The 27,507-nt window shown below is 39.3% G+C and overlaps 1 protein-coding gene across 10 annotated transcripts in view; it reads left to right on the forward strand.

Annotated features, from left to right (window-relative positions):
• The window catches only part of ABLIM1 (actin binding LIM protein 1), a 209,437-nt gene that overhangs the window by 52,479 nt on the left and 129,451 nt on the right, over window positions 1-27,507 (forward strand). For 6 of the 10 annotated variants that reach the window (XM_051618228.1, XM_051618216.1, XM_051618218.1 and 3 more), the window contains exon 1: window positions 22,446-22,689. The exons of 3 other annotated variants lie outside the window; for them this stretch is intronic. In XM_051618228.1, the coding sequence (XP_051474188.1) occupies window positions 22,446-22,689 (244 nt within the window). Of the gene's footprint in view, window positions 1-7,680; window positions 7,821-22,445; window positions 22,690-27,507 lie in introns of those variants that run through there. One more of the 10 variants, XM_051618220.1, reaches the window with a different exon arrangement.

The following is a 27,507-nucleotide window of genomic DNA, read 5'->3' on the forward strand; positions in this document are numbered from 1 at the left end:
GTGAGCAAATTTAGACTGATTAATTCCTTTCTTTCTATGTCCTAATCTTGTCTCCTGTCCAGTGGTTATCTCACCTGTTCAGATTTTACTTGGTACAGGAATGTTACTATGTTTTTTACAGATCTCAGCCCAGTAGTGTCTTACCCTCAGTAGAAGCCTGTAGGCATTATTGAAATAAAACTGAAAATGACTACACTTCTTGTTTTCTCTTGAAACAATGCTATGGTTATTTTGGAATAGGATGTCAGCTGAACTCAACACTGATTTGAAGAAATTCTTAAGGACAGAACTTAACCGTTGTTATTTTACTCTGAGTACAGAATGCTTTTGACCTGACTCGAGCCACAAGAACAGCTCAGTTCAACAGTGACCCATAAGGAGTCTTTTTTTGACTGGGTAATATAAAACAAGGCAAATGAAGTATGGGCACATTCTTAAGTTTGAATATTTATTCTTGAGAAATGACTGATTAAGGTGGAAAATAATAGAGTTCATGCATGAGTTGCAAGGTGGACAAGAGAAACAGGGTTCTGCTGTTGGAATGTACTGGTGACACACATTTGGGAGGCATATTCAGTGTCAAGTGGGAATTTGCATATTGTACAGGGTTTAGTGCAAATCATAGAAACTGGTTGAAATTTGGTTTTACTAAGTAAGAGAACTTTATGTGCTTGGTGACTAAGAGGAAGGATTTTTGCTGTACAGTAGGAGTTTAGCAGGGGACTACAGAGAAGAATGTTATTGCCTTTTTTGATGACAGGGTGATGATGAGTAGGTCTCTAAACAAGTAAGTGTTGCCTCAGCCTATCAAAAGATAAAATGTACCTGCCAGGACATACATCCAAAAGTATATGATGCTTGTGAAGGGAGAAGAGCTCTTTTAAAATGATGGAGGATATTGTCACAAGAAAAAAGTTTATGAACATCCCATTGACAAATTCAGAATAGGAACTAGAAGAAAATGTATCCTTACACCAGCCTTCCAGTGGAACTTGAAAGTGTTACATATTTTAAGTTAGAACTTGATCAGATTCTGTAAGGAGTTGCGTGGTTTTAGAGCCTGTGACTGCTGGCAGCTGAATGTGTTACACTGGGAAGTTGAATCTGTTCCTTCCATCCGGGTATTCTATTTTTCTGCTCAGTGCCACACCTAAATATCTTATTAAAAAGAACAGTGAAGTCTTCACTGTAGAGATTGCATGAGCATATTCTTTTCATTCTTGCAAAGGATGTAATATCACAAAGACACTGGTAAATTAAATAAACTTCCCTTTTAAAGACTCCCACTGGGTCAGGCGGGAAGCCAGCTGCTGAGAATGGATGAAGTCTAAGGAACCCCTAACGCTGAGTATTGCTCGTGTCCTGGTGGATCATGTCACAGACTAAGTAGCTCCTGAGCTGATGGGCAGGTATGATGTATTGTATCAAACATCCTGACATAGATAATGCTGCTTGTGTTACGATTGAAGAACATTTGCAGTATTGACTTCTTCCTATCCCTGTTTATGCTGTGGGCTAGTAAATTCTACATTTTCATGTGGGTTTTTATAGAGAAAATTGTTTTTACTTCATTCTTTTTCAGTGTCTCTTTGCAGAGCATAAACAGAATCCTGCCTCATTCTGAGCAGTAATCCGAACATAAGAAAAAATGTTCACTGACATTAAAGAAGAAAAGTGGACAGGAAAAGTGGAAGTACTGTTTAAACTGTCTTTTTTCTTTTTTTTTTTTAGATGCTGTTGTGCTTGCAATGACTTATGCTGAAAACAGTCTTTTGTGTCTGGTCTGGTCTGTTTTAGCTTGCTGTAGCAAACATTAACACGTGCCAGATGCATGCCTGAATATCAATAAGATTTCTTTCATGTGCCGGGCTTACAGGCCTGGGCTTTCTTTTAGTGTAATAGAGACCAGTTTTTTGCTTTCTGACAAACTTTATGGCTCTTACTCATTGTCAACTAATCCTTCAGCCGGTCCTTTCATTTAAGTCTCAACTGACTTCTTTGAGGGTTAAGAGTCCTCCTTGAAAAAATCAAGGGTGTAAATACTATTCTGCCACTGACAGAATGTAAATATTTTTCTTTTCCTTGAGAATTGTCTGGCAAGTGGATCACTGCTGCAACCAACTTGTAGCAAAATTAGGACCATTCAGAAAATGTGTAGTAAATTTTGTAAAGGCAATGATGGAAACAACAGATCACAATTTCAATACAGTAGTACATCATTTAGTAATTCCCCAAAGATGAAGCAAAAATTATGTCAAGAAGTTAGGATTCAGCTTGTCAGCTGGTGTAAACTGATCCTCCACTAACATCATCTTTCTCAAAGATAAAGGGTTTTTCTTTTAGTATCAGGAAGCAATATCAACTATAACTAGCTGGGGATCTGCCCCAAAGTTATTTGTTGTAAAGATCTGTTAAATGCCAGCCTCTGATGGTACTAAAAGTCATTCCTTAAGCTTAACACACTATCCTTCTGAAATAAAAAAACACATTTGCTTAACCAACAAGATGCCAATAAAAAAATAGTTATAGAAAAGTTAATTAATGAGATTATTGTAATAGGGCCTATTTTGTTTCTTGGCAACAGAAAGCATATGACAGTCTAGTGTCTGCCAAGTGTTTTATCTTCATTTCATCCATTTGTGATCCATTGCCTGGCGCCTGAATTAAAAGCCAAGTCAGGGGAAAGCAATCACTATCAGCAAGTTCCCAGGCTACCTTTGTGTGTGGAAAAGCAGAAGGAGGTTGCTTGTTATTGCAGCTTTGCAAACACTTAGCTTAGCTTAAGGAAAGACAAAGTTGTTAAGTAAATCTTTAAATGAAGTGTAATGGGGGACTGCCATTTCAGTCTTAGAAACGATTAAATCTCAGTGTATCACAACTGGAATATTTGCATTTCTTGCAAGTGTACATTGAAGTCCCAGTAGAATTGAATCAGCCTCTTTCCTTCCTGCATGGATATGCTGGGGAGCATGCAGTTCACTCCTTCTCTTTGCCTTCTGATAATTATTGTAGGGACAAGGATGCCTGGACTTTTTCACCAGGGTTGTCACTAGCTCAGTGTGTGACCTCAGAAAATAACTTGGTGTCTATAGGAGAGGAATTTTTAAAACTAGCTGCCTAAGATTAGGCATCTAAAAATAAACAGCTTGTATTCTTGCAGATGTAAACTCTCCTGTTAGATTATTGGAAAAAATTGGCTTCTGTGTTTGTTTACCTGTAAAAGTGAGTGGTGTTGAGAGGCATAGTAAAATATTCTAAAATCTTTGTGCAGAGAAAGCATGTAAAGAATTATATTTTATTTTGGTGGTTGGTTGCTTGCTTGCTTTTATTTTTGTTTTTCCCTGAGCGTGTAAGAATTTTGGCCTCAACCTGCTCAAGTCAAGAGCTGACAGGCTTAGAAGCTAACAAAGCTATTTTGGAAAGGTTACTTCCTACAGCACTGGAATACAGGACAGATCTCACTACTTCACAGTGTAAAGTGACGAAAAGCAGTGAGGTATTCCAGAAATAATTAGAAAAAAAAATAAAAATAGAGAATAGGTGCATTGGTAGCTGTTAAACACTGACCTGGAGGCAGTCACCAGCTCAAACACCATTATGCTGCAATGTGAGAGAATCTGGAAGGATTGCTCAGTATTTTTCCCTGGTTCATATGCTTTTTCCCTTGAGCACTTCCTCTTGACTGCTAGCAGAGGCACTGCAGATTTTAGTTCTTTATTTATGCCTTACCTAATTAAAATACTGTACAAGTTAATTAATGTTTTTAAAACATTGAGAACATCAAATGAAATGGATATGCAAGAATTTCAAATGATGTCTGAAGGGGGAAGGAAAGTCTTTATCTAACTACAGAGATTCAGTGTTCTGCCGTTGGCCCAAACCTCTCATAATGAGTTTCTCTACAGGCTGCTGCACTGGATTCTGGAGATGTCTGGGCACTGCTAGTTCTGTATTAATACAGGCCTACTTTTAAAACTGTGTGACAGTTTACAAAATGCTTTGGGATACACTAGGATGAAAGGTGCATAAATACATGTAAAATGCTATAATTAAGAGGCAATTACCAATGCACAAGAAAGGAGTGTTTGCCTGGCTACACTTTATATGTCTATAAAGTTTCGTTTTCTGGAGCACAGAATACCTGGCATAACAATTATTCTAAGCAGTTACACTGGAAAATAATTGCTGTGCACAAGCTCTGAGGAAGTTATTGAAAATTTGTTTCTTCTGCAAGACAGAGGCATTGACAGGGATGAAATAATTTCAGAAGATGAGGAAAAAATTCTGGAGGAGTCACCACTGGAAGCTGTAAATGAGAATAAGTAGTAACCTAGTAGCACTCTAGTCTCAGCCTAGATTGGGAGTTGAGGGAAATCATCTACTGAAGTAACAAGGAAGAGTCTGCTTTAATTTGCCTGCTGTGATCTCTTGGTTCTGCTGTTGTTACTTTTGAACCAACTCTGGTGAAAAGGCTGTGGCATCCGCAGGAGCTGTGTAGAGGCATTTTCTGTTATGTGGGACTTGGAGTGAGAAGAAATAAGGATATAAGCTATGAAGGAACCAGGTAAGTTAATGTCTTTTGACAAGAGCTTATTGGTCTCCTTCAAAGTATCTTCTTTTTTTTCTTCTTCTTTTTTTTCTTTTTGTTTGTTTTTTTTTTTTTTCCCCTTCTGTGGTTTTGTTTAAATACTTTTCTTTGAATAGAAGGTGTAATGGCTAGATCATTGGGTTGGGATTCACAAGACCCAGACTCCATTTCTGAGCTGAGCATGGAGTTTTGTGGTCCTGGACAGATCACTTAGTTTGCCAGGTGTTTTCCTCATCTGTAGTGTGGAAAGAATATCTCAACAGGGATAAAATATTCCAGGGAGCTGAGCTGCTCTTGAAACTTGGAGGGGAAATTGTGATACCTTGCATGTCTCCCACTAGACAGCACAGGAATGTGCTGCCTCATGAATCCATGGCTGTCTGAAGTGGCTGATAACATTCTTGATAAATATCTTGATTTTCTGATAGCAGGTAGTTTCTGATTGTGGGCACTTCTGTTTGGGTTACATGAAGTCTGGAGGACAAAAAAAAGACAATAAAATAAAATGAAAATTACACAAATGAGCTCTTAAATTTAAGAAATGTAGGGTTGTTGGTCTGTGTAATGGAGTCATAGAGAACACTTGTCTTCTGGCGTCAGTGTGGTTCTGCATATCCCTTGCAGCATGGGAGATTGATTATTCTCAGTCACTATGTAGGAATTACAATAGGCCTGAGAAATGTGTAGGATGGAATAAGCTAAATCCGATGAAATTGCTGGAGAACTGATAAGCAGCAAGTCTCTGCTGAGCTTCAATAGCCAACAAAAACATCTCTCAGCTGGGAATAGGCTGCAGTGCTTCGAAGTCTGGTCACTTGGCAAGATTTGCATGTTTTTTTTCATGGGAACAACATACAATGTCTATGACAGCACACACAGATTTCAAGTGTCTGGAGCTGCACCTTCAGTGTCAGGAAACGTGCACAGAAGTTGCTGAGGTGAGACTCAGCACCAGCACAATGTGTGAGAACTGATTACTTCTCGTGTACAAAATTACTAGGTATGGGCTGTTAATTTCACCCAGATGAAAATCAATATACAATCAATTGTGTTACAGAGGTAACATGTACATAGGTATATGACCATATAGAAGATGTAATATGTGGCTCCAATATAGCACCTAATGCAGTAGCTACTAGTATAATGCTATATACTACTAATGCATAGCTAGTGTGAGCATGATGACTTGTACCATATGTAGATGTTTCTTGAGTTATTCTTCCTTTTTCATCTCTTCACCCCAACAAAAATTATATAAAAGTGGAGAAGTTACACGGGCATACTCCAAGAACTTGTGTCTTAATGAGGGCAGAAGAACTCATTTCTGAACACACAGAGCTCCTCTTCACCATTGTATCTGAGATGCATACACAATACACACAGTTGTATGTAGGAGCAGAATAAAAAAAATAAATAAAAAATGTACATGGCAGTGGTCAGAACTTCCTGGGAATGTAGTGCTTTAATTTTTTGTCTGTAGAACAGAAATAATTGTATCTGTTTACCACATCAGAGTGGTAATAATGGTAATTAAAGTGTGGAGTGCTTTGATTATGAAAAACAAGGATGGGGGTGAAGAGAAAGCAGTGTTTCTGATGAGCTAATCACTTTTGGTCAGGCACATTAAAGTCCAAGTGGAGTGAACGCCCTGTCCTGCACTCCACCTAATTTGGCAGCAAATAAAGTGTATAAAGCCAGAGGAGGAGAATGCCAGGCTGAGAATAAAGGTAGAGAGACCAGATGCTGTGCCTGTGTTTACATTTGTCTGTGCATCTGTGTGAGTGTGTATTTTTAACAAGCTGACTAAGAAGATGACAATTGATTGTGTGGAAAATGAAGTCAAGACTTCAGGAAATTCAGGACTTAGTGTTTCAAGCAGGGAATTAAAAGTTGTTGGCTAAACTTTTAATTTGCCTTAGCAGTTCCCACACAGGAACCTGAAAGTTTTGTGTGTTTCTGGCATTTTTCATACATGTTTAGAGGAGAAATATAATTTTTCTGTTGTCTTAAGTGAAATCTTAGGGATAAATTTGGATTCTTGTTATAGCAGCATCATCTCTCAGTCATTAAGAGTACAGTAAGTATGTTCTAGAGAGGGCTAGAGGTTACAAGTTGTCTACACCTTGTGCTCCACTGCTTTATCATCTCATTTCCTGAGACATGATGGTTATACAACTACTCTGTCAGTCTTCCTTCTCTTCCTCTTTCAGGCAAACAGAGCTTAAAGATACTAACCAGTAGTTGAGGTACAGGAGAAAGATGAGAAAGAGTATATAGTTTAGGATGTAGAGGAGGAAACAGAAGATAATGAAGCAGTTAAGGAAGATAGCTTGAGGGCTCTGAGGATTGATTTCAAGGATGTGGAGAGGAACAGGGAAAGCTGACAAATGGAAAGGAACTGAAAGTATTTCTGGAGTGGTATTGCCAAGAGGATGTTTCATTTAGGTAGGGCAAACCTGATGGGTGTTGAGGATATTGGACACAAATCAGTCAGAAAAAAAAATCATTAATTCAGCTGCTCATGGAACAGTTTGTCTCTGGATATGTACAACTGCGTAGAAGGAAATGCCTGGAAGTCTACACTTACATTCAGCCTAATTGTCTCTGTCTGGGTGGGGTGTTGTGGGAAACTGGGGAAGATGTCTGGGACTTTGGATTTCCCTGCTGTAAGCATGTGTGGGAAGTGGCAGCAGTGGTTCTTTGACCCCCATCTTCCACAGGCTCTTCCTTTTTTGTTTAGGTGCAATAGAGCCATTAAAGAAAAGCAGTAGAATGGAGGTGAGAGACAGAGTAAAATAGGAAGAACACAGTCACAGGACAAAATCAAGTGTTTGCAGTCAGCCTTTAAGGCAGTTAGGATCCTTCTGTATGAAAAAGGAAGTTATCAGCTTTTTTGAGATGGTCAACACATTGGAACGTGTCACTGTTTGAAAGATAACATACCTTGGTCCTGATGTCTAATGGAATATCTGGAGGAAAATACTCACTTTTCCTTTAAACTGTTTGGGAACACAGACACACCTATTTTGCTTAGGCCACTCCCTTTAGTACTGTTCAACCCAGGAAATACTGGGAATAAAGCCATAGAGTGAGGCACCTCTGAAGGATCTCCATTCTTCTTCCAGCTTGTCATCTGTACTCTGAAAGGCTGTAGCTTTTCAGATCCAGAAACATTACTGCTTGAGAGCACAAATGGAACTAGAAATACATCAGAGCTCTGCAAACGGCAAAGGTTTGTCCTGGGCTATGGCTCTACTGTGTAGATCTCTATTGATAAATTACATAGGTTGAATCATCCACAGGGCATTAGTTGTTGGATTTACAGAAGGGAAACAGGCTGAGGATGTTCTGTTGGAATGAAATTGAGATGGCTGTTGATAGAGCAATTTATTTATTTCAGTTGGGTTTTCTTTACTGACTGAACACTTAAACACCTGCCCAGTTCAGTGTATTTTATGAACAGTGGACTTTGTTACATGGGTGAACAGCGTGAGTGTGCATCCACGTGTTTCTGCCCTGGGCTGGATTTTTTAGTATAAGGAGCAGAGCACAACTCAGTGGAATTACAGAAACTTGTTGCTCAGCTCTGTCTCCACGTGTATTTTTTGAGAGGTACTTCACTGCTCTGTTTACAGTTTTTCTGTCTTCTAGGTAAATGATGACAGCGTGCTATCTCTGGGGGTAGGTTCTGTTTGAAGAGGTTTACAATTTTGTAATGGAAGGTGGCATAAAAGTTCAGACTTGTTCATGCTTTGAATGAAAAGCTGATAACTGGTCTAGTTTAGAGTGCTATTAAGGCAGCTTTCTTTGGCATTTAACCTGAGGAGAGACAGTTGTACAATCTGTGACTTACTGACAGCACACCTACAAGTTCTTGGCTGTCCTGCAGTCTGTCACTTCCGCTTGCATTTGCACAGTGAGACAGGCAGCAGGATGTGGAGTAGCCTTTGCTGGAGAGCAGTACCTTTTCCTTGTTCAAAGGTGCTGCAGGTATGGCTGTGCTGTGCAGAATGCCAGCATGTAGCAACCTGCAAGGGGTTACTAGGAGATGAAACTCAAAGCAAAAGCACATTCAGCACAGTTTTGGTTGTAAGTTGCAACACAGTAATACGAAGTGGATACTCTTTGCATCCCAAGAGGCATGCAAGTTTGTTTAGTAAACATTTCTCCTTTTTTTTAATGCCGCAATCTTAGGAAAAGGTGGGGGAAGAGGCATAAATATAAAAAGATACACTTAGCTTTCTTGGTAACTCAAGTGTGGGTGGTTACTTTCTGTGTTATGCTTGGACAGATAAATAAACCCTTGGGATACCTGTTTGACTTCAGGGGTTAGAGCTAGAAGTAAAGTCTCATTTTTTTCTTTGCATTGTCTAATCCAATATTTGTCATTTAAAATAATTTCTCACACAGATATAATCTATTTTTATGGATCTAGAGCTTAAAATGCACAGGTAGACATACTAAAGAACTGTGTACACAACCCAAATGTTCTACCTGCTCTTTGTAACAACAACAATTCCCCCTCCCCCCGCCCCCATTGCTAATTAGTCTTTGTAGGTTGAGCTTAGCCTGTGTTGAATTAGATATAACAATTAGATTTCTGTTGTTTCAATGTGTGCTAAATTAGGTGTGCAAAATTACTTATTTTTCCCTCCTTATTTAATATTTAATTTAAAAATACTATTTTGGATTTATTGCATTAATGTAAATTAATCTCAACAGAATAGAATTTGGTTAAAGTCAGCTGTGTCTACACCGTGAAATGGGAAATTCCTGTATCATTCTGTGAACCTACTGATCAAATGCATATTTTTCCAGGTCCTCCATGGATTCATTATGGCCGGGTTGGGCTGAATATATGGTTCTCTTCCTGACCCCATACACTTAAAATTGGGGAAGTCTTTCTCGTACCTCTGCCTGTTCTGGCTGGTGCAGGTGACTTCTTGTGTGGGTGTGGATATCTCATCTCTTTCTTCAGTCCTAGCAGATAAACTCCTGGCTTCCAGACTGATAAATCACAGGAGAAAAGATGGATTACTTCTCCCTATGTTCGTACTTTGTCTTCCCTTGTGTTAGGAGGAGCTTGAGAGTCTAGCCCTTTTGAAATCTAATATATAGAGAGATAATTTTGGGCATTGTTTGTCATTTCATTAAAGTGGGTAATGAAAACATAGTTTTATTTTACTTTCATTCTTAATCAGTTTCATGTGTTGGCTTTCACATTTTAGAAAAATGGCCCGACCTTTTTCTGATGATAGCCCAGTAAGCAGCTGGAGAACTGGCATTTTTTGTTTCTTCAGAATCAATTAATTGATTCTAGGAAAGGCACTAAAAGGGTTTGGTTTCCAAAGAAAACATAAATATGGAGAAAAAACTCAATAACAGAACAATCAGAAACCCACTACAAAATAATACATTATCTTTTAATTCATTTGTAGTTAAAAAGGAAATAACTGGAAGCTGCCAAGTAGTTTCAGTCTGAAAATATGCACAACATATGTTTATAACATAAGGTTCTCTACTGATAAGCCCTGTTGTGGTCAGCACCTGTTTTAACTGATTCATCTGAAAATATTACTCAGTGCTGCTAGAAGAAGTTCATAGATCAATTTTTATTAGCCCAGCCTGACAGGTTGGCTGGGTTGCCTACTTTCTTTAACTGTCATTTTTGTTGTCAGTTTGTTATTGTTAATTGCAGAGCTATTCCTAAATCATACCAGGGCAAAACTCCTACCAAAAAATTGAAGCTGTGTGGAGAGTGTTAATACCAGAAGGGATGTTGAAACTGAACTGCATGGAAACGGGATTTTTTTTTTGGTCATTGATTTGTGTCAGTGGTAAATCTGTATATTAAACAAGTACCACAGTGGTGATGTCAACACAAATAAAAGAAAACTAAGCTCTGCTCTAGGCCGAGGGAGTGTTGACACTTTAAAAATCCAAACAAACAAATGAACCTCCTAGTATGCATTAGTCATAGTTGTTTGCATTCTACATAATGTGAAGAGTCAGACCTCCCATTGTGGAGTAACTGTCTAGATGCAACATTTAATGTATTTTAGGTACCAGGAAGTGTAGGCACTCTGGGATGGTGACTAAGAATGCAGCAGCAGATTACGTCTCAAAGATGACAAGGGCCACCTTGACTTTACTTTAGGTTTTAGTTACAATTTAATGTAAAATAATTGAAACCCCACCCTTTTGCTTACAGTTCACCTGCTGGAAAAACTCCTTTTTTTTTTTTTTTTTTTTTTTTTTTTTTTGTAGTCCATGACACATGTGGCCATAACTGGCAAAACAGATAACTTCAGTAGATGTCATTTGGTCAAGCAGTGGCAGGATGACATCAGGAAATTCTTGCTGAAGAAATTTTGCTGTAAATCATTGTTGCAATCAGCATAGTGGTCTAAGATTATGGAACCACAGAATCACAGAATTGTCAGAGTTGAAAGGGACCTCTAGAGATCATCTAGCCCAACTCCCCTGCTGAACCAGGATCCCCTAGAGCCCATTACTCAGGACTGCATCCAGGGGGCTCTTGAATATCTCCAGAGAAGGAGACTCCACAACATCCTTGGGCAGCCTGTCCCAGGGCTCTGTCACCCTCACCATAAAGAAGTTTTTCCTCATATTTAAATGGAACTTCCCATGTTCCAGCTTGTGCCCATTGCCCCTCATCCTGTCACTGGGAACTGCTGAAAAGAGCCTGGCTCCATCCTCCCTGCACCCACCCTTGGGATACTTATAGGCATTAATAAGGTCTCCCCTCAGCCTTCTTTTCTCCAGGCTAGAGGGTCCCTCTCTCTCAGCCTTTCCTCATAAGGGAGATGCTCCAATCCCCCAGTCATCTTGGTTGCCCTCTGCTGGACTGTCTTTAGTAGTTCCCTGTCTCTCTTGAACTGGAAAACCCAGAACTGGATGCAGTATTCCAGATGTGACCTCACCAGGACAGAGTAGAGGGGCAGAATGACCTCTCTCAACCTAGTCACCACACTTCCTTATGCATCCCAGGATTCCATTGACCTTGTTGCTGGCAAGGGCACATTGCTGGCTCATGGATAATTTGCTGTCTACCAAGACTCCCAGATCCTTCTCGTTGGAACTGCTTTCCAACTGGTCCACCCCTAACCTATATTGGTGCATAAGGTTCTTCCTGCCCACGCGCAGGACCCTACACTTGCCCTTGTTGAACCTGATTAGGTTCTTTTCTGCCCAGCTCTCCAGCCTGTCCAGATTCTTTGTTGCTATTCCATTTGACTCATTCACCATTCATGTGGTTTCTGATAGCACTGGAATTATTTTTCCTAGTATTGTAAAACCTTATTTGCTACCTTTTATTCCAGAATCATAGCTTGTTAGATGCTGAATACCCTCCACTTCCACTGCAGGATCAAGACTTGATTAGTACTATCTTTGAGTAATTCTCATAGGATTTGGTAGGCACAGGTTCATCATGAACATGCCAGGGAAATATTGTAAGATAAGTCCTTTTCTGTGTTGAGTGGCAGTGGTAATGAACAAACCCAGCTGTACCTACCGTGAAGTCAAGGGCATGTTTCTTCTTTTTAATGTCCTGCCAGCTTTGGAAATTTGGTGTATTTCTCTAACTGTTGCTTTTCCTGTTGGTGCCAGATTATGGTGCTTATTTGAGTAGATTCCTCTTAACTATCAAGAAAAAAACCAAGCAAAATGAGACCGCGGAACACCTAAGAGGACCAAAATCTCAGTTTATCAAATACTAGTAGTTATATGGCACATTATATGTCATTTCCTGTTATGAATAAATTGAACTACGTTCTGAGTCTTTTGTCTGCCCCATCAATGTATTTTCAGATGTGTCCAGGCCTCATTTTCACCTGTGCAGAATGTACTCCCTGTGTGAGGAATGAGCTGCTCATTGAGTCATAATTTTGCTTAGCAGACAGTTTCTTAGTTTTTAACATGGCTCTTGATTGCCTGTGTGTGTATGTGTAGCTGATTTAACCAGAAGATAGTGCTGACCACAGGAGGAAGGGTTCAGCAGTGCTGTAGGATTTATTTAATTACAAAACAAAGATTAGCCAACACAGCACATTTAAAGCTGCTTTTAGTAGGAATGTTGGCAGTGGATTAACTGATCTGATGTCATTTCTGGCATCCTGTTGCAGTGCCATTCTTTCCACTGTATAGAAAGGTAACCTCCTATTCTTAGTTTTGATGGACATGGACAAAAAGTTTGTACTGGCTTCTGGTAGGTACTTAAATTAGTCCTTATAGTGTGAAGAAGGAATCTCTTTAAGGGCTTCACTGAAGCTAGGAGAGGGCAACATGACTGCAAAAGTTATCCTTTTAGAGTTATGCTGTGCTCTGAGAATGACTGTGATGTTGGAGACCTTGAGAGTCTGATACAGCAGGAGAAATACTTAATTCTTATGGTCTGTGCTGGTTCTACAGCTACAGTAGAAGATCCACTGATAAGAGGGAAAGGGGAGTGTTCAGGATGTTCAGGAAGTCCTGCAGTGGCCCAGGGAAGACTTTCTTCTAATGTAATTCTTTGTTCAGCATTAGCTGTTATTTCTGTAATCATGTGACTTGTCAGAAGAGAGAGTATAATAATATCCAGTTTATTTTAATACATAACAAGAGGAGTGGTGCTTTCTTTGATGTCACGCTTGTAACATACTGCTCTTTTTAAAGGTACAAGAAATAAATACGAGGACTGAAAGAACACTGAGCTTTCAACTCTGATCTTTTTACTTCCCAACTATTTCCGTCTCACTTGCTAGGAAGTCTACATTGCAAAGAAAATGTTACAAAGAGTTTCTTTTCTCAGCTGGAAGAAAAATGTCAGAGTTCAAGAAAGAAAAAGTAAAGAAAAAAGTCTGATTAAAGGAATTATATTTATCTTGAAAGTTTTTTCTCATTTGAAGCTACCTTTATGATTATCTGGAAAAGCAAAATGAGTATGAAACACAATGGGGAGCTATTTTAATGAACCATCACTAGTTCTTGGGGCCTTTATCTTATTTAATTTAGGGGTTGTTTTTTTTTTTAAATTTTGATTGCTTTTCTTTAAGTGGTTCTTTACAGGCTAAAATGTTACATAGTAATAGCCACAAGTAAGCAGCAGAAAAATTAAAAATTTTAAATGTTTTCCCACAGTACTTACTTGCTTCTCAAAATCTGTTTAAATAAAATATACCTAAACATTGCTGAAGAGTAAAAAAAAAACCAACAGTATCCTGCTGAATATCTGAAGGACTGCCAGCTTCTGCCAGGGTAATTTTTGCTAATTATTCCCTAGAGTGGCTTTGGTGTCTCTTTAACTTCAAGCACAGTGCTCTGCCCCACAGAAATAATGGGATTATTTATAAGCTTTGTGATAACCAAGCACTTGAGCTGTTTGGTTGAACCAGTTGTTCAATCCTACAGAGTCTTGTGGGGAGCAGCAGTTTTTATGTTTATATTTCATATAGCTCTCATTATTATCCAACCTACAAAATTGCATCAGCAATCAGCACTTAAGAGTTGTTGGATTTTTTCCTATGTGTAAGTAAAAAGGATTGGGTTTGCTGTAAGAATGTGGTGCAGTGTTCTTGGCATTATAGATCAATAGATTAGCCTTGTGCTGCCAGAAAATAAAATGCTGAACCACCTCATCTTGTAATAATACAATAGATGGATCCATTAATGCATACATTGTTATTTTGAGTCTGAAAATAGTTGAGAACAGAGACTTTTTTTTTTTCCATGACTAGTCTGAAATGAACATTGGAATTGATAAAGTAAGGTAAATAGCCTTTGGTTGAATCATGCCTTTTGCCATAACATGATAGCTGTCTTCTAGTCACAGCAACCAGAGTAACTGATTTTGCTTGTTTGGGGCAGAATAGCTAAAAATGGAATTTTCAGATCAGAGGAGATGTGCAGAATTAATTATGTTAGCCTTCTCTGTTAACATGAATCTCCAGGGGAAATGAGCACTCCTAGTGTTAAATAAGGTCTGCAATCTATTGGAAAATAATTTAAAAATATGGTAATGAAGTCGAAGGTAATTAAGATCAAGGAGAAGCGCTCAGCTGTGCTTTACATGACCTCTTTTTTGATGCTGACCAGTTACTCTCTAGTGTTATTATCTGTGGTACTTCTGTTCCTGTTATCACAGAATCTGAAAACTTCAGTCTTTAATGTACCCATTTGTACAAATCCCTTGAGAGGGGTGAAAGTGATACGGGGAAACACAATGAAGGAGATTAAGGGAATGGCCCAGTGATGCACAGCAAGTCTGTGGGAGAGCAGAGGCTGTATGTTTCTCAGATCCCAAGCAAGTATTGCAGCCCTTCAATCTTACTTTCCTAGTATTAATCTCACTATTAATGATTTGAGTAATTGATTATGGAAGCAGATACTTTGGTTGTTGTGATGGTTCTAAAATAAATGTTTAGCATTTAAAAAGTAGTTTTGCTGCATGTTTAAAAAGAGTAGAATGGGATATCCATAGGCTGTTCTTTATATAACAGTAATTCCTCTGGATTTTGGTGACAATCTTCACTAGTACTTAGTGTGGTGTACCTGGGTCCTTGGGTCAGTAAGAGGAGAATGGCATTGCAGGTGCAGTGCCACAGAAATTGCACTTCATTTCTGGGTAGTGGCAGTAGCCAACCATGAACAGGGTGGGAAAGGGAATGGAGGCCTGGGTGAAAAATACCTTTAGGCATAGGTATTAGAAAGCAAGGACTCTTCAAGATGCAGTACATGTAATTGTTTCCTGCTTCGTTAAGAATAGCTATTGCCAGCACTGATTGTGGAATTCATTTTCTGTGAAGATCAAATGCTGGAAAGGGAGTGATGAAGCAACTGATTTGGTTCCTTTGACAGATTGAGGTCCAGTTCTGAATACATGAACGTTCAAGTTTCTGCCTCTGAAGTTACTGCTCGTTTTGGAGGGTTTAGTTGTCTGTCTCTGCTTTAGCTTTGCACCTGGTAGAAAAAATAATTTTAAAAATAAAACTGGATAACCTTCAGAGATACAAGATTCTTGCAGAAGGTAGAAAAAATAATTTGAGAAAATGTTTTGGTAGAATTGTAAAATGTTTCAATTGATTAATTTGGGAATTAAAAGGAAAGTGAAAGTTGTTACAGTTCAAGTTTCACAGGACAGTAATGTAGAAGTTAGTGTTTTGGTTTATGTCAGTGAATTTGAAGTTCTACAGATAATTTTTCTTCTTGCTTGTAGATGAGCTTAATAGATGCTTTTCAAAACTGTGTTTATTTGCAGTATTATTAGTGGAAATGGATTATCCAATATAGAAATGATGTAGTTATGAAACTGATTTAAACCATTCTTTGATTTTCAGTGAGTGTGTATCTGATCTCTGACAGTGGCCAATACCTGATGCTTGAAATATTTTTTTTTAAGCCTTCTAGAGGTAATAGACAGTGCTTTGTCAACTTAAATTATTGGCTTTTTTTCCCCTACCACAATTAAAATACTTCGTTTGGTGTTTATTTTTCTGTGTACTATTTCAGCCAAGTTAATAATTGCATGAGATGGTTAGTGGCTGGTATTGCTCTCTTTTGTCCAAGAAAAAGATGATTAGATGTAATCTCAAGCATATTGTTTAGATATTTTTGTTTGTTTAATCCTTCTGTGCAATGCTTCACTGAATGATAAACTTAGAGGCTGCTGGGGTTTAGGGAAGTGAGTCAGATTCAGTTTCTGAATGTACAGCACAGGGAATAGCATTCCTGAGAGCTTGTTATGCTGCCTGTCCAACTTCACAATGCAATGCAAAGCTGGTCCTTTGTTACCAAAGGCTCATGTGTAATGAAAGTTATCATACATAGTTGGTAACAGGAAGCTGTGCACAATGCTTTAATTCAGCTGAAAGATTTTGCAAATGTCATCAGTTGGGAAAGGAAATTGTCACTGTGTGGTCTCAGTTAAGTCTGAGATAGAAATTTAGTTGGGATTTTTCTTGGTTGCAAATTGTAACAGAAGAATAGACATTGCAATAAATTGATGCAGTGTAAGATGATACAAATGTAGCTTCATGCTATTCAGACTTGAACTTGCTACTGCCCTTTTATAGAGACTTTCACAGACTTTGTGGACTTGACAAACTTTGTAACAGTTTTGCATGTGCGTGCTTCAAAAACAGGTGTTTTGGATGGAGTTTTGCTAATGGTTAGTTAAATGTCAGTGGTAACAGCAGTGAAGAAAAACTGTGACTTGGCAGCTTGACAACAAGCCTTTTGAGGAGACTGGTGCTTAATTGGATTGCTCAGCTGAGATATATCACACATCATTTTACCTTTACTATCACTTCAACCTGAGTTAACCCTTTTCAGTAAGCCTTTTTTTTTTTTCTTTTTTCCTTCCCCTTCTGTGTTTTTTTTGTTTTTTTGTTTTTTTGGTTTTTTTGGCTGGTATAGAGATGTCCTGTGACTTTGTGATCTTTATGCTCCTCCTGCCACAGGTAATAGTATAGCTTACCTTATGAAACCTTCTATGGATTGAAAACAGTAAACTAACTTGATAGGGACCTGTGGATTGTAAAATTAATATCTGTATGGCTCCTTCACAGTCCTTAGCACAACAAAAGATATCAATGCCTCAGGGTCCTTTTTAAAATATATCTTATACTTTTATAGACAATAAATTGTTGAAGTAATATTAAATATTAATTATGAGGCTTTTCAATCTATTGTGAGTAGAATTTACATCTAGGTGTACTAGCACAGATATCTTTTTAAAGTGTCTACTTAGTAGTAACAGTGCTTCATACGGACATCAGCAGTCATTATATGATCTCCACTAAGTATTTTTCCTTGTTTTGGTACGATCTTAGTGAGGAAGCAGCAAGCACTAAGTGGATGGAGAAAAAACACTTGTGGTGGACAAGGAGCATATTTATGCATACTTGTGCTCTTCACTGGTAATGGTCAACTGAGTCAAGGTAGTATAGGCAAAGCCTTTCTACAGGTATTTAGCTAAGTAGATGTGACTGACTGTGTGATTTGTAATAGATTTTCTTATGCTCTTTCTACCCTAGTTAGTCAGTGTACTGTGCCTTTGCCTCTGAAAAGCAGAACAGATACAGGCGTGTGTGGCCACTGCAGGTGGCCCAGAGTGGGATTGCTGAGTCAGTTCTATGTTTTCTTCTCAGCCACATTAGCAACAAGATTAGCTGGGCTTCATGCCCCAGAGGGTGAGCTGAGAAAATGCCCCCTTCCTGTTGCTTCTGGCTTTGGTGCTTTAGTTCTTCTGAAATACATTGTGCTAGGAAAGTACCAGAAAACATGATGATGTTAATACCTGGGCTGTCTTGTGGTTTTAATCCCTAGAAAATATATAGCACTGATAACGGTGCATAGTAATATTTGATGAACTAGTGGTGCTCTTACAGCAGTCAACATGTGTGCTTGCTGAAGTATTTGGTAACACATTTCAGTGGTGGTAGTAATTCTGTTTCTAGGTTTGAGCTGGGCGAGTATTTTAAATGTCTCTCTGATCTGAACATAATTCCATAATTTCTCCTTATGCAGCAAGAGAATGGATTTTGCTGCAATCTGAAAATATTTTATGTAGCCTATTGGAATATAAGAAAGTGAGATACTTTTTAAGGACTAAAATGTGATTACTTCAAAAGCCACAAAGTAGCTTAGCACTATGGGTTTTTAAAGCTCAGCAAATTTTATGTAGTACCTGAATTATTAATGGAGATACATTGGAAGAGGAAGCTCTGTCTTATCAGTCTCAAGCAAGCTGTAGTTGGTTTACTTTGGAGAGAAAGGCAGCTTCTTCTGAAGCAATGAGTGAACAGTGCCTTGGTGAGGAACCTTGCAGTGAGAAGGGCTTGTGTCAGTATGCCCAGAAGATGACTGCCTGTTTTGGACGTTTAGGTAATGATATTAAAGATGTTCATGTGGATTTTTTTTTTTTAATCTCCTTTATGTGGATGGTGTTTCCTCAAGCTTGCAGTGAGTAGCTGAGTGTTTTGTATATCAACCTGCATTCTTGCGTAAGTAAATTGTGTCTCTTGAAAGTGAAAAAGCTGCACTTAAGGAGTAATTTTACCACAAGTAGAAAGCTTCTGCTTCTTTATTCTTTGTGTGTGAACATGACTGTTAGAACAGCTTTTGTGCTTTATCTGGCTGTTTTAGTTGTTTTATTACTTGGATAACTGTATTTCTTGGTATAAATAGGTATAGTGCTTGCTCATTTGACATTTGTGTGAAGGCCCCTTTTTTTTTAATTTCCTCCTTGTTCTCACATGGGAGAAAATAATAATGTTGCCTTGGATAGATGCATGAAATGTTATTTGGGGCTACCTACCTGTGCAATAAATGTGTTACCCTCTGCAGTGCTATGAGGAAAAAGGAAAAATTAATATTGTTTTACCTTGTGTTCTGCGTTTTTAGTTTGATTCTTCATTGCAGCTACGCTTTGCTGAACTAGTATGACTAACTGGACTTTATTTTTGGTTAGGGTTTTCGTTGCTTTCAATACAAGAATAAAATCACACCGATATTCATTTGCAAGAAATTCAATTCCGATGGCAGAAGCAATTAAGGACAACATTAGTGCACTACACATTTCTGGCTTTTATTTAGTTGAAAGGCCAGTTTAATCCTCTATGTTGCTCAGGAGGATGAAGGGATATTTCTTCTATTATGATTTTAGCCCTTGGTGTCTATATTTTGCTATTATTCAGTGTGTGGTGTTCTGTTGTGCAGTTTGTGGATTGCAGTCAAATTTTATTTTGTTACTTCTGTTCTAGTAGTATTAGTGCAGAAGCCTCCATTTCTGGTTGTATATGAAACATATATGTGTTTTTATCATCTGGGCAGCCAGTTGGTATAGTGAATTCAAAGGGGCTTGAATAGGAAATGGTCTTGAAACAGCTGAAAATACTTATAAATAAAATATTTATAAAGTTGGTAATGCGATAAAATATTTAAAGTAGCTAATCTGACTAATTCATCTTCCATATCCAGTCCCTTGTGAAAACTGCTATTCTGGAAAGTGCCCACACCTCCAGCTGTGTTCTGTGAAGGCTCAACCCCCAGCACTGAATATTCGGATTAGGCACAGCTTTGAATTGGCCGTGATTTAAAAATAGTTTGCTACTTGGCAGATAGTGAGGAAATTTCCTCAAGGCTACTGGGTTGGGTGCCCTGGATTCCTGAGAATGTGTTTCAAGAAACATAAGGGCAGGGTTGTGCCCTTGGTTTTCTGCCTTTTTCTTTTCTCCTCAGCAAGAATATTAGAAATCGATCCTTTCCACTTAATCAAGTGCTTGACTTAAGTGGTAAGAGAGAGCCAGAGTCAAAAAGACAGTGGCAAAGGCTGACTCCCAGTTCTTGGTAACTGTGGTACAAAGCTGTCTCAGGCCTTGTCCTTCACCTTGGACAGAAGGATCAGACCCTTGAAGCCAACTGCTCTGAACAGCCCTCATCTGACTTGGAAAGCCACTGTGATGTTTCCTGGTCTTGTTTTGCTCACTTCTACTTCTTGTCCTCTTATATTACCCATTAACAGGATGGAGGCTCTTAAAGACATACACTGAGCTTGAAAAAACACTAAGAAATTTTTTTTTTTTCTTTGTGGTATAAGCAGCAGCTAGTCTGTGGTCTTTGAAATGGTAGTTGTCAGACAAGGACAGCAATAGCCAGGGCATCATTAGAGTAGCCTTTCTCAGAGGAAAGAGGACCTTATTTTTAATCAAGCAAGATGCTTCTATAGTGACATGTTAGGGCCGTAAAATGCTAGCCAAGCTGTTGCAAGTGTTGCAAGAGTTTAAAACTGTACAGCTCACCTTTCTGCTTTCTGAGGATTAACTTCTGCAGCAGAGTTAATATCAGGACAATGTGTGCTTTTGCCTCACCTACCTCAAGGGCAAAGTCCACCTTGACGTGTCAGTGAGGCTGGATAGTTGGCACTGCTGTTGTCAGATGTCAACATCCTTTTCTGATTATCCAGCAACAAATGATTCTCTTATCCTAAGCTGAGGGATACTTGTGTTAGAGTGCATCTAGCTGTCTCCTATGAGTCACCCCTCTGCTTTAATCACAGCACGGTGATACACCTTCAGCTGAAGTGGTAGAAGCTTCTGGAATTTCAAAAGATCTTTCTTTTCCACTGAGTGGCTGTGGCGTGCAGGTCAGTAGGTTGTGAAATCTGGGAAAGATTGAAAAAATTGAAAAATTGCTGCAAAGTTTAATTTTCTAGAGGGAATACTTAAACCATGGTGTTTGCTGAGACCTCTGACCTGACAGAATCCTCTGATCTGACAGAAGATACTGTAAGGCAGAACTTGAATTGCTGTATTTGTTGAGCCAGCTCTTCCTCAAATACACATGAGCATCATCCTATTAAAATTAGTACAGTGGGTGCTCTGGCTTTGTCCCACTGTGTCTGTGATTGCTTATAAATCCCAGGAGAATGGCTGTTTAACAGGAATTGTGATTTCTGGCTTTTTTTTCAAGATAACATAGAAGTTGCACTCCTTGAAAAATGAAAAGCAATTGACCTCATAGGAGATGTGTAATAATATTAGATTATCACAATCTGGATATATGAGATTGTATTTTTTCTTAAAAATAGTAAATAAGGCAGTCTTCTCTTCAAAACCTGTCCCCATCTGTAGACAGTTCTTGAACTCTGGGTTTTGAGGGAAGAATTGAATTGGTTTCTCACTGTGTTCAGTAAGCCTATTGGTGATTTTTTTTTTTTCACATTTTAATTTAGCAAAAGCTTTATTAGAAGCAGTGCAGTCATTGCAGCACGTCCATTTGCAGCTATAGACATCTCTGAATGTTAAGAGGAATTGAAAGACTGGGCCAAACACTATGCAGTTGTCTCTGGGAGTTAGCTGAGTTATCTGAAGTTATCTCTGAGCAGGTCCTGGTCTGAGATCTACCTGTAACTTTCTCTTGCAGATTATGAATCTTGTTTTAGGCAGAGGTTTTTTTGTGTTATGGATTATTTTGGTGGTTTGGTGTCGTGTTTTTTTTTGTTGTTGTTGTTTTTTTTTTAATTTCCTGTGACTTTCTAGAGCCCCATTGGTGATCAACTCTGCTTTTACCCAAGAAGAAATGTTCATCAGATGATTAGATTAGCAAATCACTGGAATTGGATTAATGTCAATACTTCTTGTAAGGGAAGCAGGAAGGGTTGGCACGGTATTTGCAAAGCTTCTCCCGTCAGCCACACAGGAAAGTGGAGAGGGAAGAGCACAAGCAAAGCAATCCTTAATAGTCAAGGGAAAACTTAAATGCTTTTGTTTGGAATAAGCAGTGAAAGCTGTAGAAAGGATTTCTGCAAAGAAATCTCTTTATGAAGCTAGCCAGCCTTATGATGCTAGCCAACCTTTGTATATTCCTTAAAAACAGAAGGATCAATGTGCTCCACCTTTACTAGAACCTTTTCACTGCAGCACATGTACAGACCTGCATGGAACATGGGCATGGCAGATTAAATGCACAGATGTGCTTTTGTAGCTTATGATGATGATTCTTCTGTAATAAGATTTTTGATACAACAAGGTTTTTTGATTTTAAACTAATCCTCTTTTATACCTCAGTTACGTTCTTTCTCGTCCTAAATATTAATCTGATTTTCAGATACTCTTTATGGTTTTGCTTCCATTTTTTGCATTCCCAGGGATTAGTTGCAACTGATTACAATAGTTTTAGATGGCAGTAACCTGATCAAGCATACTGTCATAATCTCGTGAAGATAATCACTAAAAATATATCTTCCTTAATCTCCTTTGCTGGATAAGAGAAAAAGAGAAGGATTGGTAAGGGCAGTGTGCCGCAAGTAGCACTACATGCACTACAGGTTCCTTTCCTTAGCTGCTTCTGAATAAAAATGCCATCTTTCCCCATCTTAAACAGCTTTGGGAAGCTGTGTGGATCAAGTAAAACAGAAGAATTGGTGCTGGAAAAGGTGAAATTTCGAAATTCAGTCAAACGGATGTCAATTATTGAGGATGGGGACATAGCAGAAGTCTTGTATCTCATTCCTAAGCAGAGCTTGCTGAAGCAACTGCCTTACTTGAATCCAGATGACTACTACTTATGTGAGCAGTTATTCGACACTCCTGAGTATCTGGGTAAGTGAGGACTGGCCTCAAATCTTGATTTTTGGTTGGTAGATAGGCTAAATTGCTCTATCATTAGCTTATTTTTTGTATAGCCAGATGCTTTATCACAGCAACTGTGCTCAGGTGACAGAGGAGGGAAAGAAGAATAAAAAGACAAATTAGAATCTGAATAGTCAAAATCCATTTGATGGATATAGGTTTAGCTCTTTCTGTGTCCATCTGGGGACAAAGGGGGCCTTAGTCTGCAGAAGTAGTCAAGCTAGAAACACCCTTTGAAAGCACAATGTCCTGTAGTATTGTCTTCCAGAGCTTACCTATGTGTTTTCTGACACTATATTCCCTTTTGTTTGCTTTAAACCTATTGCCAAGTAGTTTCATTTGAATCTGCCTCACTTTTGAATTGGAAGAGGTGATTAAAATCTTCTGGTGGTCACCTTCTTCTTGTCTCTTGTAAGTTTATTAGAATTCTGTTGTACCTTTTATCCAGGTACCTCCTTTTCCAGGATAAGAACTCATAATTTACTCAGATGATCTTTGTGCAGGAGCCAGTCCATGCCTTTTATTATCCTTTTAACCTATATTTTTCTTATTCTACTGTAACTCTTGAAAAATTGCAGAACAGAGCTGTATCCAATAGTAGCATAATGTGAGTATATATAACGTTCTTAATAATTATGCATATACTTTGGTTTCTGATTTCAATTAATATTGAGCGCTGGTTCATTCTTTCATAGAGCTATTGGTGGTGGGAGGACCTATATCTGGAATTTATCAGCTTCATGGGTTTGTTGCAATGCATTAAAAATTGAAAAAAAGAGCATTTTCTGGAAACTCCAATCTATTAAGTTGGCTATGAATGGTAATCTGAAGCTTTCAGATAAATTTCAAAGATGCTCACCTCTAGGATTTGCTTTATGGGCCACAGTTTTGGTAACCCAAATGTGCTAGAACTTTGCCTGAGCTTAGCGACAAGTAGCAATTTTCTTGATCTGCTCTGCCCAGCTCCTCAACGTGTTAGTACTGAATGATTGTATGTGGTGGACAAGTATTTTTCACAGATCTGCTTTCAAGTTTGTGATTTCATCAGTGCAAGCTAACACTTTTGTGCAATTAGCTTTTTGCTAGTCAGCTCTGTACCAAATAAACTTCATGCTGTATGAGTAATACTGACCAAAACCCATATGGTTTTTCATATAGTTGCTGCTTCTGATTAATGAGTTATTTTAAAACTAAAATTTTAATTAAGGTGTTGCTAAAACATGAGGCAAATATATAATATAGCTGTTAACCAGAAAAAACAGCTATCATTCTGCCTTGCCAGCCCCTCCACATTGGTATTCTGGAGAAAACTTCTACAGACAATTTAGGCATGTGTATAAATCACAGTTCAGGACTGAAAATTAATTGACTGAAAGGTCACCAGCCACATGATCAATTCATGTAGGACACCAAGGAAATTAGTTGCTATTGTAGCAGGCTGGGAGCCACCTTTTTGCACAGGTGCATTTTTCTTCTACTTTGTATGGGGCTTAAGTTAATTTAGAAATCTGCAATTTTTGCCATTCTTCATTGATTTGTAAGCAAACACAGACACTGGGACAGGTTCTGCTTAGTGTTCTGCTGTAATGTGTAATGCAAATAAACACTAGGACTCTTTTTTGCTTTCATCCTACAATTTGGATGCTACTATTCAATAGGATGGGTACTGTGGTACTGCCTTCCAGTGCCATGAATAGCTGAAAGGTTGCAAGGTGTATGGTGTCTCAGCTTGGCGTAAGTTACACCAATTGGATCAAAATCTCACCTACTTAGAACAAAAACAGAGGAATGATCGTTGAAAAGGGCCTCATTGTAAAAGCTGTATGAGACTTCAAGATACAAAAGGCATGAGTCTGTATCTTAAGCCATGTGAGTGCTTGTGGATTATGCAATCTCAAGTACTACAAGATTTAGCAGCTTTTATACACTCTGCTGAAATACAGTTTACTTTCTGTATTTGGCTTTACAGACAGATGAGAAATTACACTGTCCCAGGCATTTGGAGATGTGCTAAATATTTTCCTTGTTGCTTGTATGTGGAATCATAACCATCAGAAAAGGCTCATATTTTAGATTTTTGGAAGGTCAACAAGTGCAGAACTATTTAGTACTCATGAAGTGAGTCTTTTGGGTCTCACCAGTTTAACCCATGTTTTGCTTTTATCTAGCATTCATGGAATGAAAATCATAGAATCATAGAACGGTTTGGGTTGGAAGAGACCTTGAAGATGATCTAGTTCCAAATGCCCGCCATGGGCAAGGACACCTCCCACTAGACCAGGTTGCTCTGGACCCCATCCAACCTGGCCTTGAACACTTCCAGGGAGGGGACATCCACAACTTCTCTGGGCAACCCATTCCAGTGTCTCACCACACTCACAGTAAAGAATTCCTTCCTAATGTCTAATCTAAATCTACTCTCTTTGAGTTTCAAACAATTAGCCTTCCTCCTGTCACTACTACATGCTACTGAATGGCATGAATTACTGAAAGAATCCTTGTTCTGCATTGTTTCTAGGGGAGATGGTAAGAGATTGCTTCCCATAACAGGGATTTCTGGCTGTCTCATTTTCTCCACAAAATCTGTCTTGACCTAGAAGGTCAGCATATGGTTCAGCACATGGCTTCAATTCTGTGGAGGCCAGGCTTTGATACAAAGAATTCTGTGGAAAAATGCTTGACATTAAGGACTAGCAAAAACTGTAAGTTGGTTTTGAAAGACTTAGACACCCATCCCAATTGATTACTCTTTGAATGCCACAGTGGTGTACACCTGAAGGAAAGGATCACAGAATGTTAGGTCTTGGAAAGGACCTCCAAAGATCAAGTCCAAGTCCCCTGCCAGAGCAGGGCCAAAACTAGGGCAGATCACTCGGGCATCCAGAAACGTCTTGAGAGTCTCCAGGTGGAGTTCCCTATGCTCGAGTTTGAATCCATCGTCCCTCGTCCTCTCACAGGGCACAAGTGAAAAGAGCTTGTCCCTGCCTTCTTCATGCCCATCCCTCATGTACTTATAGACATTAATTAGATCCCCCTTCAGTCTTCTCCTCTCTAGACTGAAAAGCACCAGGTCTCTTAGCTTTTCCTCATAAGGCAGGTGTTCCAGTCCCTTAATCATACTCGTAGCCCTTTGTTGGAGTCTTTCAAGTAGATCCTGTCCAGGATATATTTACTGTATTACCTAACTGACCTCCTGTATGAGTTTGGTAAGTGTTTATGTAACAGTCTTAATTTAAAGCAGTGCATGTGAGAATGGCTGCTCTTCTGCTGGGTCATTGGATGTAAAGGAAAACAGAAGGAACCTGAGAGGATGAAAAAAGCAGGGGAGGGAATCCAGAGAGCTTTAAAACAGTTCAGTGGTGAGCCAGGGAGCAGACTGGACTGGTACAGGAAAACTTAGGAAGCACTGAGACTGTTTACTTTTCATTGGATGAAAACTGGCCAAATGTCTGGGCCCAAAGAGTTGTGATGAAGTTACTGGAGTTGTGGAGTTAAATCCAGTTGGCAGCCTGTCACAAGTGGTGCTCCCCAGGGCTGAGCATTGAGGTCAGTTCTCTTCAGTATCTTGAGTGATCTGGATGAAGGAATTGAGTGCACCCTCTGCAAGTTGGCAGATGACACCAGGTTGGGTGGGAGTGTTGATCTGCTTGAGGGTAAGAAGGCTCTGCAGAGGGACCTGGAGGGGCTGGATCGATGGACTGAGGCCAATTGTATGAAGTTCAATAAAGCCAAGTGCTGGGTCCTGCACTTAGGGCACAACAACCCCATGCGATGCTACAGGCTTGAGGAGGAGTGTCTGGAAAGCTCCCTAGTGGAAAAGGACCTGAGGGTGTTGGTCAACAGTTGGCTGAATGTGAGCCAGCAGCATGCCCAGATAGCCAAGACGGCCAGTGGCATTCTGGCCTGCATCAGCAATAGTGTGGCTAGCAGGAGGAGAGCAGTGATTGTCCCCCTGTACTCGGCGTTGGTGAGGCTGCACCTTAAATACTGTGTTTAGTTCTGGACCCCTCCCTACAAGAAGGACCTTGAGGTGCTGGAGCGTGTCCAGAGAAAAGCCACCAAGCTGGCGAAGGGTCTGGAGCATAAGTTTTAGAGAAGCTGAGGGAGATGGGGTTGTTTAGCCTGGAGAAAAGAAGGCTGAGGGAATCTCTACAACTACCTGGAAGGAGGTGGAAGTGGAAAGGGATGTGCTCTTCCTGCTGTCGAGTGATAGGACATGGGAATGGTTCATAGCTGCTCCAGGGGAGTTTTAGACTGGAAATTGGGAAGCATTTCTTTACCAAGAGGGTGGTCAAACACTGGAGCAGGTTTCCTAGAAAGGTGGTTGATGACCCAAACCTGCCAGTATTTAAGAGGCATTTGGACAATGCCCTTAAAAACATGATTTAACAGCCCTGAGTAGGTCAGGCAGTTGGACTAGAGCTCCCTTCTAGCCAAAGTAGCCTGTTCTGTTCTAGCCTATGAGAAATCGGGTTCTGGGGAAAATAAGATCTGATTTTTCCGTGTGTGTGTTTGTAGGGAGGAGGGGTCCAAGACATCAACGTGATATGAGGGAAGATGCAGAGGCAGGGTGTTCTTGAGAGGAATGGACTTTGAAGATTTGAAATTAAAGGTCCAATTATAAAATACTTGTTGGCACATAAATGTTTGAATCTTTGCCTGCTGTTTTACAGGGAAATTCCCACACTTACATCAGTAGGGTTTTCTTGCTGTGTTACGGCAAGAAAGCTAGACCTCCCAGATAAAGAAATGAACAGGAACTGTTACCATTGCCTTTTCTAATCTTTG

This window comes from Apus apus, chromosome 4 (assembly GCF_020740795.1).
Source record: "Apus apus isolate bApuApu2 chromosome 4, bApuApu2.pri.cur, whole genome shotgun sequence".
NCBI classification, from domain to species: domain Eukaryota; kingdom Metazoa; phylum Chordata; class Aves; order Apodiformes; family Apodidae; genus Apus; species Apus apus.